A 12,763-nucleotide genomic window follows, 5' to 3' on the forward strand; every position below is an offset into this window, starting at 1 on the left:
ACTTTCCTTACAGATTCATTCCGCTGACACTGTCTTGCGATAACAAAAGATTTGAGATATTGTGCACGTCTTCAATACATTTACTTACCTTATACGACCACCCTACATTCCCAGCCACTCTCTTCTTTGTGTTTATTTTCTGCCAATTTACATTTCATTTGAGGGTTAATTTTTTTTTGTTTTTACTCGAAAGCAATTGTATTAAATAATGATAACCATTACAGACACTTAGTTGCAAAATGATGTAGCCAGAGAATGTGATGCCTAAGTAGAATGTGATGCCTAAGTACCAGTTGAAGCCCTACTACTTATTCACTATTTCTCTTAGGTTTCAATCCCTTCACCTAAAAGGGAGAGCGGTAGCCTCAGCTACCGCTAAAGTCAGCATAAAAACTTTCTTAATACCGTATGTTTCTGTCACGTTGATTAGAGTTAGATTCAACATTTAAGATCCTTTCCAATTCTGAACTTCTTTATTTTGTTAGTCTGGGTCAAAGGCAGAAGATGAGGAGATAAGATAAGGGCAGCCAGGAAATCCTGAGTCAGATAAGCATGCAAACAATCAAATACTCTGTTACATCACAAACAGCATAAGACAGAGTGAAAAAGCAGTTCCAAAATTAACGTAAAGAAATAGCAATCGAGAGCCATGCAAAAGCTGAAAGAGCAGCACAAATTTAATAAGCAGATTGTTAACAATAAGAAGATCCACCAGAAGCAGGTGAATGGTCCCAATTTCTGCTGCGAAATACAGTCATAGCCTCCTGCTATACAGAGAGCATGGCTTTGAGTGTAACAGGCAATGAAAACTGAAAACAGCTGCTAACAGTAAGGGCTGCAAGCAGGAGAAGATAGTGCTGGGTGGAAGTGCTTTTCTGATACTAAATCACAATGAATTACAGATATTAATTATCAGTATCATTATTAATGGCACCTTCTCTTCATCTCATGAATAGAATTCTGAGAACCATTAAGTCTATCGCACAAAAAGTGAAAAAATTGAGTCAATTGTTCACATAATTCATATCACAAGCACTTTGAAATAGACACACAGTACAGGTTAGAATTTTGGTCAGTTTGCTTGTATTTTAAACTGAGTTATACAGAAAACTGCCTCCCTTGGTCACTGTGATTTTTGAGTGTGGATGAAGCCATAGATGACATCATGATTCTTTCATGAACTTAAAGTACCCTTGAAACCTTGAGGAAGATAAATTCAGTGTGCAAAAATATCTAGAAATCAACTAGGCCTCTTATTTATTTAACAAAGCTGATCGTAATGAAAATTATCTTTCCTGTTTTCAGAAAAAAAAATGGAGCCATCTGCATTTACAAACCATTTACTTTTCTTCTGATTATAATGATCATTTGAAACTCAACTGGGCTTTTTCTAATGGCTTGAGCCTTTTTTATACTTTGAATTTTTTAAATGCGAAATAAAAACATGGAGTTTTTCGCTGTTTACTTACATTTCATCTTCTTCGCATGGTAGGTCCGAGAGCACCAACTGAAACACATGTTTAGAACAATAAAATCCAAACATCTCATCAGTCTAATCCTTTAATACAAGCAGCGCCTAGAGACAATGTGGGTTTATATCATTTCGTTTGCTTTTTTAATTAAAAGCTCTATAGCAGAGTTTATTGTGGGTACACAGAATTTTAATTGAAAAAAATCTCTGGGTGGATTCTTAAGCTCAGCAGTGGCAGAAGATATATATTGTGAACCAGATTCCATTTCTACATACCAATATAAATGGATTTTATGACAATTTTTGTTTTTTCTATATGCAGATTTTGCTGCTCTAAAGAGCTTTTGTGCACTTTGCATTTTTTGTTTTCATGTTGTAGCTAGAGGTCAGAGGTTCATTATTAGTGAGTATTATTTTCACGCAAAAAAAAACAAGTTCCAAGTACATACATGGAAACAGAAGTCAAGCCTATTAGCATTAATGGGCATTAAATATATATTCATGAAAGGGCGACTTTAACCTGCTCTAAGGGTAAGGTCCATTTAAGATCACATGACATTCCAGTTGAGATTTACAGTCTTCTCTTTATCAGAGAAGAGAAAAAAAGTAATCATCTTTGTTGCTTTGTTTGAAAAGTCCAATACTATAAGCATTCTAAAATAATGCTCTTAGTTATCTGCACTGAGTGTCATAGGTTACAACATCTCATACACTAAATCACAAGGAAAAAGGCACTTCTTTCTAAAGATCTTATTATCTATTTGCTTGCTTACCCTTTGAACCAGGACTCCTTCCTTGTACAGGGAGAAAGTCTTTAAACGTCATTTATGTATAGCTCTGAACACTTAGTTGATGAGGTCAGTTGAAGTATTTATTTTCCTGGACTATAACACGCAAATAAAAGTACAAGTAAGAAGTTACAAAATTTAAAGTGATAGACTTGGGAGTTCTGTGTGAGATGTGTCTTTTCCCCCCTTAATCCCAAAAGCATCTTCTTCAGCACCTTGTATTTACTCCACCAAGTTTATCTGGGCAAAGAGATTTGTGGAGTTGCAGATGGAGCCATGAATTGGCCATCAGAGAGCATGGTAATGAACAATTTATAAGCACAGAAAATGAGTTGCATTCTTTTTTGCTAGAATGCTGCAAATAGATTTGCATACTAAGTGAAAGGAAAATGAACATTCACATTTTGTCCATAAAGAAAGTTTATTTATGAGTAGATGAAATCGTTTGGGATCCAGCTTAACAGATAAACAAATAAAACCAGTATTTCACTTTCAAGTCACTTCCATGTTTTTTCTGTGTGTTGTACCCTAGCAATAGTACACAGTATTAAATTATTAGCACCTCACTGCCAACACATTAGCTGTCAAACTTCCAGTTATTATGAAGAGGTAAGGAAAGCTATAATTTACTTTAGATCTAAATCTTTCAGATACCTTGCATTGAAGTCACACAGATATAGAGATGCACGTGTTAGTCAGAAGGGGACGCTGGAGCAGAGGAACTGAAATAAATCCTAAAATGGTTCTGTCTACATCAGTCAGCATTGAAAAACTGTCAAGCATCAAGTATGCTTGTAGGCAATAGTAAACATGTCTTAAATTAATCCAGCCATAGCATTTTGTTCTGTGTCAATAGCATTTTGAATTTAAAAAATTACAGCATAGCAAAGTTAAACAAAGGTTAAATTTGCAATCACGTTATTTCAGTAGCAATAGAACTAATTGAAGGAGAAATAAGACTAATGCCTTGGACATTTTGTTTTGTCCCTCTGACCAGTGAATACAAGAAATCATAAGATGCTAGTAAAGCTTGAAGGAAATCTTTTAAATGTAGAAGCAGTTAAGTTGCTCACATATAAATCTATAGCAAATCAAGTCCTCAGAGTACCTCAGAGTACCTCTGAAAACCTTAACCCAGAAAGAGAGATAGTTACCTGGAATAGCGGCAAACACAAGATCCCTATCGTTGAGATCGCTGAGGTGACACTGAAAAGTCTGGATCTTGACATATTTAAAGGACAGTCAGCTTAGGATAGTGGTTTGGTGCCTGTGTTTATTTCCTTCTTTCTCAGAACTTACTAGCTTCTCTGTAAGTTATGCTTCCTACCAGGACATGCATTAATAATGGCTCCTTGTGACTCGTAAAGTGCATGCTAGGGGAAGGAATGTTGGGTACATGTTTACAGGTACTAAGAGCCCAAGGAATTTAAGTTTAAGGTGAGAACTTTAGCACTGTTTGTCAAGGCCTTTAAAAGTAGGGGTTATGAATGCTGACCTACAGAGCTAGCTGGCTACTTAATAACTTTCCACATTCAAGTGCATGTTTTAGTCCAGGGAACTTCTGGGTTTCTAATAGTATCTCATATTTGGAACATTTATTCAATTTTCTTCCCTTTGTTGGTACTCTTTGTTCTCCTACACACCATTTTCAGTTCCAGGTCTAACCCAAACTTAGGCATAAAGCTTTCCTTGTTTTATTGTGATAATACCCCTCTTTTAAACAAGGTATATTTCAATGTTTATTTTATGAAACAACTCCATCACTACCACTTAAAAATAAAGCAAGAATATCTAGGGAAATTCTGAGAAAAAGAAGAGGCACTAACCTATTGTACATTAAGATGTCTTAATCTATGCATTTTACAAAAATTAGTACTGATACGTGTAAATAATAAGGTAAATGTAAAAGAGTAGACAGTTTAGAAATGGAGAGTTTAGACTCAAACAAAGTTATTTAAGCTTCCATTTGAAACTAGTGGAGAGAAGATGGATATCTTTCAGGGTATAATGAAGAGCTAAATGGTTATGTGGAAAGAATGTAACAAATGATTGTTAAGATGCTTAACCTCAGTCATAATTAGATAAACAAACCTTAGAATTATAATCAGATTGGCAAGTTCAAAAAATTGATAATATAGGGAAGAGGGATAAATACGGGGAAACAAATACTCTCATATACGGTTGGGAAAACTGTACAGCTTATTTGGAAAACAAGTAGGCAATATACATCAACATAAAAAATAAATATGCCCTTAGAGCAAGAATTCTCCTTGCAAGTTACATGAATGTACCCCTTACACATGGCACAAATTACGATATGCAATGATGTTCATCAAAGCATTGTTGATGTTAACAAAATATTGGAAACAGCACATATTCATGAAAATGTGGCAGACTAAGTACAAAATGGTTATATAAATTCAACAGAATACTAGGAATCTGTTTTAAAAGGTGGAGACAGATCACAGATGCTGATATAGAGAGGTCTGTAGTAGTTATTGAATAAAAGGAACAAAAATCACAGAACATTGTGTACATCATGTCACATTTGTATGCAAAAATAGGAAGGTAGAGCTATAGTATTCTCTCCATACACAAAACTTATGCTTATATACTTATATATGCATAGGATGTCTCTGCATGAAACTGCTAACAGTGGTTGCTCTGTGAAAGGGAAATTGCAAACTAAGAAGACCAGAGTGGGAAGGAAATTTACTTTACACTGTTACTTCCTTGTATTTTTGATATTTTTTACAATGTCTATATGTCATCTAATTATTTTTTACATATATTCACTTCTAAGGGCCAATTTTGAAGGCAATGATCCACAATGCAGAATGAGAATATCGTAATTCAAGCTCCAGTGTAGTTCACCAAATCCAACTCAAATTGTAATGTATGAACCCATTTATGATCACACACATAGGTTGCTCTAGAAACAAACCAGCAGTATTAGGTATCTAAACTACTGCACAGAGTTGGCCATCGCGGTATACGGACTAGTTGAGCTGCATCTGGATGGGTGAAGCCGTCTGTGTGGTGACTACGCTCTGTTTAGTATGCAGCCACGGTCGCAGCCATGAATTTCAAAGCAGAGGAAGGGCTTGGTGCCAATGCCAATAGGAGAAAAGTAAACCAAACCTACAGTATTATTTATCCCCAAGACACCCTCCATTTTGAGTGTCTCTGAAGCCTGTAATTAAACAGAATGAAAAATAGGCTTTTCACTGGTGAACTTATTTATTAGGCAGTCAGAAGCCTGACTTCCGTCAGTGGAGTCAATGATCTTAAGAATTTCTGGGAAAGGAAGAGGCCAGATGACTAGAGAAGAGACAGAATGGAAATAAGGGCAGCATATTTGGTTTTGCTTCAGAAACTGCAATAATGACCAACTACATACATGGATTAAGTAATTATTGTCAAAAAAAATGCATGATTCTGTAGCAGCTGCCTGATTAGGAGTATGGCAGCTGAGTGGAGATGGAGTCTATAGTCGCAATAGTAATGCAAACATAGCAATTATATTTGGTGCTAAAATCAAAATTTATATTCATTTCCACCTTGCCATTTATCCATTTACTTCTGTGACTTTCCCATGCCACTTCCAACGTCCAGCATAACAGTTTCTAAGACAGTAGTTTCTCTAGTACATTTCCTTCCTAGCATCATGAGAGTTTGGTGGTCGTGGAATACAAAATCTGACCATGAGCGCAATTTTACCTGCAAAATTTTTTTAATAGATACTTAAAATTAAAATAGCTTATTTTGTGATAAATTTAAATTCACAGGCAGTCTTAAGAACTACTACAGAGATCCCATATACTCTTCATTTAGTTTACCCCAGTGGTAGCATCTTACATAACTGTTATACATTATCACAACCAGAAAATTGACATGGAGGCAATCCACCATCAGCATGATTTTAAAAAAATTTATATGTACATAATAGTCATTCATATTTATAGGGTGCATGTAATATTTTATCACTTAAAATGTGTGATCAATTTTGTAAGTCCAACTACATCCTTATGTGCATGAACTTGTGGTAGTGAATTGTCATCACTGGAAAGTCAAGCTTAAGATGGATGACTGCTATACATAGCAATATGGTCTCTTAGATCACTAAGATTCTAGGGACTTTTTATGTTTGATTATAAAAATAGAAGTAAGCAAAACTTGAAAAGAAACTGTAGAAGAAGAAAGAGGACATGCACTGTGATAGTGTATAAAATTCACCCAGTACTTGGATGGTGGACCTTTTATCTACATCTTTGTTACAAGACAATGGACACACATATATTCAACTTCACAATTCTGGTTATTCACCTATCTCTTTTCTTTGTGAGAAGAGATTAATCCTTCCGAAATGGCTGGAGTTCAGGAAATATGAAAACTATCCTCTGGATTTGGAGCCTGACATAAGTCAAAATTCCCTGAAGCTCTGAAGTCATATCAATATTTGTCTTTAAAGGTCATGGCATGCAGCTGTTCGAAAGGATTGAGGACCAAAATTCAAGGAATTAAGCGAGAATAAATAAAAGGTATGAATAAAAGTGGGCATGCATAAAGGAAGGTCCAAAGAGCAAGCAAGGGATCACCAGCTACTCTCTTTATCAAAATTAAAGGCGCAAGTTAAGGTTCTAGGAGTTAGGAAGCCTTGGTCACTAATAATCAGCAGTATGACAATAAACAGTTATTTATAAAAACTGCATTTTCTAAAATAATGATAATAATATTGAATTATCTTTCTCAAATAATTTCATTAAAGATCACATTGAAAATATCAACATGAAATCAGATATAGCACAGATGTAAGATGTTGATTACTGGAGCATAAAACACAACAAAATACAATAAAATAAACGAGAATTTCAAAATTAATTCAGAGATCCATGGAAACAATAGGAGTTGAAGTAATATAAGGAAGACATAAAATGAGGCAGCAAGCTGTCGGAGTCTCTAGTTTCTCCATTTGCTTCTTCTCCCTAGTGAAAGGAAATATTGATTACATTGCCAAATCAATGGTCAACTTTTATTCACCTTACTTTAAGTAATGGACAACATTTGACACAGTTAATCACTTCTTGCTCCTTTACCTTCCTCACGTGGCTTCCAGAATGATATCGTTTTTGATTTGCCTCCCAGTTTGCTGACCATTTCTATTCAACTCTCTAGACCTGCCATGTTAGGGATTCCCTAAGACTCAGTTCTCAGACCTCTTTCTCTTCTGTATATATCCACTTTCTCAAGAATCTCAGTCAGTTTTACAGGTTATCATCCATAAAGTGACAACTCTGAGATTTGTATCTTCAATCCAGATATTTCCCCTGAACTCATGAGATTAACTGTCAACTCCATGTCAGTTGGCTGGGGAGGAGATTGTTGTGATATTTAATATAGCAGCTGAGGAAAACATTACTGAGAATGTGGCATTTCAGCAATGACCTTAAGGAAGTGAGGAAGTAAGCCACGTGGAAAATGTGGGAGGTGCATTTCAGACAAAGGAAAGATCAAATGCAAAGCTCCCTGAGACAGAAGAATGCCTGGGAAGTGTGTGGAAAAGCAAGAAGGCAGAGTGTGCCTAGAACAGACGGAGTTGAGCGGAGACTCTCAGTTGGCTGGGGAGGAGATTGTTGTGACGGCAGCTGAGGAAAACATCACATGTCACATAATGTCCGTATCATCATTGGACATATTAGACTTCTGCAAAGCAAACTTTATCCAAACCTAGCTTCTCATTTTTCTTATCTCTTCTCTATCCTTTGTGTTTTCTCCAAATATTTCCTAGATCAGTAAGTTAAAGCCTTTTCTTTTTGTTTTTTCAGACCAAAAATCTTCTAAATATTTTTTAGTTCTCTCTTTCATATGCCATACCTAATGTATCAGTAAATCCTGTAGTCTCAAATTTCAAAATATATACAGACCCCCAGCACTTTATACTACCTTGACTAACAACTTTTTACCTAACTTACTCACCAACCACCTTCATATGTTACCAAAATTACTGCCAATAGGTTCTTAGCAGGTACTTCTGTTTTTCCACTTGCCCATCTACAATATACCCTCAATATACCAACCAGAATGATTTTTTTTTTTTGAGACAGAGTCTCCCTCTGTCACCCAGGCTGGAGAATGCAGTGGTAGAATCTCGGCTCACTGCAACCTCCACCTTCCAGGTTCAAGTGATTCTCCTGCCTCAGCCTCCCAAGTAGCTGGGATTATAGGTGCCCACCACCATGCCTGGCTAATTTTTGTATTATTAGTAGAGACTGGGTTTCACCAAGATGGCCAGGCTGGTCTCGAACTCCTGACCTCAGGTGATCCACCTGCCTCAGCCTCCAAAGCGCTGGGATTACAGGCGTGCCCAGCCATGATGTTCTTAACTATGTCAGATCTTGTCACTTCTCCATACAAAACTCTCAAGTAACTTCTTAATGACCACAAAGTGAAACGAAGATGTTTTTATAATGGCTTAGAAGGCCTCACAAGGTCTGGTCTCCCTTCTGTTTCTGGCCTGCTAATCTCCTCTCAACTCAGTCTGTTCTGGGCACTCTGGCCTTCTTGCTTTTCTACAAACTTCCTAGGCATTCTCCTGCCTCGGGGGCTTCCTATGATCTTCCCTTTGTCTGAAATGCACCTGTCACATTTTCCATATGGCTTACCTCCTCAGTTCCTTAAGGTGTTTGCTGAAATGCCACATTCTCATTGATGTTTTCCTCAGCTGCTATAATAGATATCACAACAATCTCCTCCCCAGCCAACACTCTCTATCCTACGTTTGTAATTTATGCTTTCAAAAAAATTTTGGAAAATGCTCGTTTGTAATACTACATATACAATATTTATTTATTGATTTCCCCATCATTTGGAATGTAAACTTCATGAAGAAAGGGAATTTTGCCTCTTTTATTCACTGTGTATCTCCAATACCTAAAATAGAACCTTTCACATACTACGTCCTCAATAAATATTTGATGAATGGATGAACTAGTTGATTAACTAAGTAACGTTTAAATGACCTGGCCTAGAGGCTGGTTAAAAATCATCATAACAGTTGGCTAACTAGAAAGTAAGCTGCTTAGGTCACTTTTGCTAGAATTTTACTGATTAAGCTAATGTCATGTGAATATAAGAAGCTGTTAACCAGAAAAATATGAAGGGGAGAGCAGAGAATCAATGTTGCTACATAGGCTCAGTCGGTAGATGAATCTAAGGCCAGGTTGGGGAAATAGTATCTCTACAGCGTTTTGAACAGAAAACTTGACATTGGTTTGTTCTACATTCATTACTAGATTGTACCAGCAACTAAGAGGCCATGTCTGAAATGGACCATTAAATGTAGTCCTTTGCAAATTTAACACAAATTATATCACTCTGAAAAGTGCTTTGACATAACTTGGAGTTAAACATTTGCTATAAGTGGCACTGTTTATGGTAATAATTGACAAACCATGCTTAGGTTAGATGTGTGTAAGGGTAGGAGTTGTTTTATTAACTGACAACATTATCGAATTCCTGATAAATTGCAAATTCTGGTTTGTTTTTAAAATCATTGAATAAACATTGCAGTTGTTTAATAGGTGAATTTACTGGTCTACTAAATACAGTGTGGCAGATATTAAACTCTATTCCATAGTTCCTTTCACACATTTTACCGGATTTTTCTTCATTGTAAAATATTAAAAATTTAGAATTCTAACTTTCAAAATTGGTTATGCAAAGTATTACCCAAACCTTTGTGAATGCATGAAGAATAAATACTCTTAGTTCTTCTTTTATATCTCACTTTACATACCTCCCTTCCTACTTTCATTTTGGGCTGCCAGGTTTTCTCAGTTTGTACATAAATATTAGAGTCAGTATTATATTAAAAATAATAATCAAGAATGCTTTTTGAGCTGTTTGCTTTGTTGTTTTAAATCCAGAAGAAGTGATGAGAGAATTCAGAATTTATCAATTTTGCTGTTTCCATGACAGTTAGTAAAGGACAAATGTGACTTGTTAGGCCTATCCATCACTATGAAAATTGGCTTTGTTTGGTTTGTGGAGAGAATACAAGCTCCTGGAAGCTTCTTTTATTTCCACATATCACACTGACCAAAATAGCCACAATTTTCTGATCTAAGCAGATTGTACTAACTGTAGATACTATTTACCAAGCCTCTGACACTGGGCTAAGCAATCTACAATTAGTGATTGCTTAAGCCTTACCATAACTTATTTTCATGTAAAGTCATTCCATTTTACAGATGGAGATGGTAAAACAATAGAACTTGTGTACCTTGCCAACATTCATATAGCTAGGAAGTGAGAGAAGAGGAATTGGAAAAAGAAACTACCATGCCTGCCAGCAGCATGTGTACACAAATGCTCCTCTTCTCCCTTTAACTTCAATGTATTGCTGTCTAGACATGAACTACATACCGAGTCATCATTCTGTTATTCAAGAATACACTTGATGGCATTTGCTTCCACAGACCTTTGTTGGTATTCACTGTGTGCCCGATACTGGGGATGCAGAGATGAAGTCTCAAGTCTGTTTCTCATGTCAGACACACAGGAGACTGGAATATGATTTCTTTAATAACTGTGTAAAGAAAATGCAATTTGGATTTAAGGAGATAGCAATTAGTTTTGCATTGGAAAGCGCTAAAACCAATAATGACTGCCTAATCAAAATCGATTCCTCTTTTCTTATAGCAGTGGTTTTATTGAACTATTTACTCCTCTTCCATGTAGCGTAGGTTTTATCCCCATGGAAGGCTCAACCATTTGTGGTATACATTCATTCACTTTGTTAACAATTAGTTTCGGCATGGTATTAGTTTAGGTGTGTCCAGTGTTAGATAATGAGACACGAGAAGAAATACACCATGAGGAATTTGGATTATAGAAACATTTCTCCACACTTATAAAATATTAACTGGAGGATGAGGACACTTTCTGACTCTGAATTCTTTGTGTTATAACCTTGTGTCTATTTCATAGCAAGTTTCATGGAGGAGACATTATTAGAGATAAATCATTAAGTATGCATAAAAGAAAAGTGAATGTTATGAGCATCTTAGACGGCAGATAACAGATGAGCAAAGGTACAGAGTCAAGAATGTGTAAGGTATCCTTGGGGTATGGCAACAGGGGAGTTCAATGAAGCTAGAAACAGGAATGCAGGGACATACCGTGGAGGTTTGATTATCGGAATAAGGAGACTGCACAAGTCTTTCCCTTCAGGAAATGAAATTGCTTCGAAGATTTTTAAGCAAGGTGACACCATGATTAGTATCTCATTTAGAGATCGTTCTGGCTGGAGAAAATGTCAAGTGACGTGCTTGCTACTATTAACATCTAAACCACAAAATGGTTGCATGTACTTCAGCATTTTATTAATAATTAATCATGTCTTTACTTAGTTTTTATTTAGGTGTTAAACATGTTAATAATTGATCAGATTTTTAACAGAATGATGAAAGTAATTTAGGCTGTAAATGTACCAAAATGTCAAGGAAACCAAATATTCATTTTCCCATCACATAATTTTGCCAGCAATTCCCTTGAATGAGGAATGTAAAGGAAAAGGAAAGATTGACCAGTGAATGCCCTAGGGAGAATTTCTGCTCCGTGGAGTCTGCATTCCACTATGGCTGAGGACAGGAGCACTTTGTCTCTGTAATTTAGGCTTTAATTTGGGTTGTGATAGGGTGACACTAAGTGGCTGAAAAGGGAAAAGCTTAGTTAATGGAAATCAAAATAAGAACAAAAAATTGCACTTGTGGTGACATTCATGACTCCCTGACAACAACATAAGAAAATTATATTCAGAGTAACTTGGAATCTTGAAAAAAAATTTTAAACTAGCCACTCCTTTCTTTCTGTGAAGCTTAAGATTCTTGTGCGAAGATGACAAAAACCAACAAATATTGAATCATATAAGTTATATAAGCTGAATTAAAGGATAAGGCCTTTTCCTTTTAAATGAAAAAATATCTTGCTATTACATTTTCTGTCACTTTTTTAGGTAGCTTTTTTCATTTTTGGCATTATTCATAATAATAATAAATAGTAAAATAACAATTTTGCTTATCAGTATATAAAAGGCACAATGGATTTTCAATGTAATGTTTCTGAGTAAATCTACTCGAGTAAATAAATGTACATGCAATACTTAACTAACTGCTTTAGACCTCTTCAAAAATGTTTAGCACACAGTGAAAGAAAAGGTTATTTTTTTCTGGCAAGTGCTGTAGTAAATTTGTGTTTTTATTTTTATTTTTTGTCCTGCTAAAACTGTTTTTTAAAGGAGTTATATTTTTATCTACTGAAAATTAAAAGGACTTCCTAATTTAATATTCATTTATTCCTTTGTTCATTCAGTAATTATTAGATTGAACCATATAAAATTATATTTTGTTGGTTAAAATGATTTAATACTCTCAATTATATATGATTCAACCTGCTATTTATTAAGGACTTCTAGATGATGATGATAGATATATCATATCTCTGA

General features: G+C 35.6%; 1 protein-coding gene across 2 annotated transcripts in view; it reads right to left on the reverse strand.

Moving 5' to 3' along the window:
* Positions 1–3,829, reverse strand: part of TMEM207 (transmembrane protein 207) — a 30,158-nt gene extending 26,329 nt beyond the window's left edge. Inside the window, exons 1-2 of one of the 2 annotated variants that reach the window (XM_054681333.2) lie at positions 3,414–3,829; positions 1,470–1,507 (exon numbers count right to left, since the gene is read on the reverse strand). In XM_054681333.2, coding sequence (XP_054537308.1) covers positions 1,470–1,507; positions 3,414–3,488 — 113 coding nt within the window. In that variant the 5' untranslated portion in view covers positions 3,489–3,829. The remainder of the gene's footprint in view (positions 1–1,469; positions 1,508–3,413) is intronic. The other variant, XM_003310174.5, reaches the window with a different exon arrangement.
* Positions 3,830–12,763: the final 8,934 nt, after the last annotated feature.

Source organism: Pan troglodytes, chromosome 2, assembly GCF_028858775.2.
Source record: "Pan troglodytes isolate AG18354 chromosome 2, NHGRI_mPanTro3-v2.0_pri, whole genome shotgun sequence".
Classification (NCBI taxonomy): Eukaryota; Metazoa; Chordata; class Mammalia; order Primates; family Hominidae; genus Pan; species Pan troglodytes.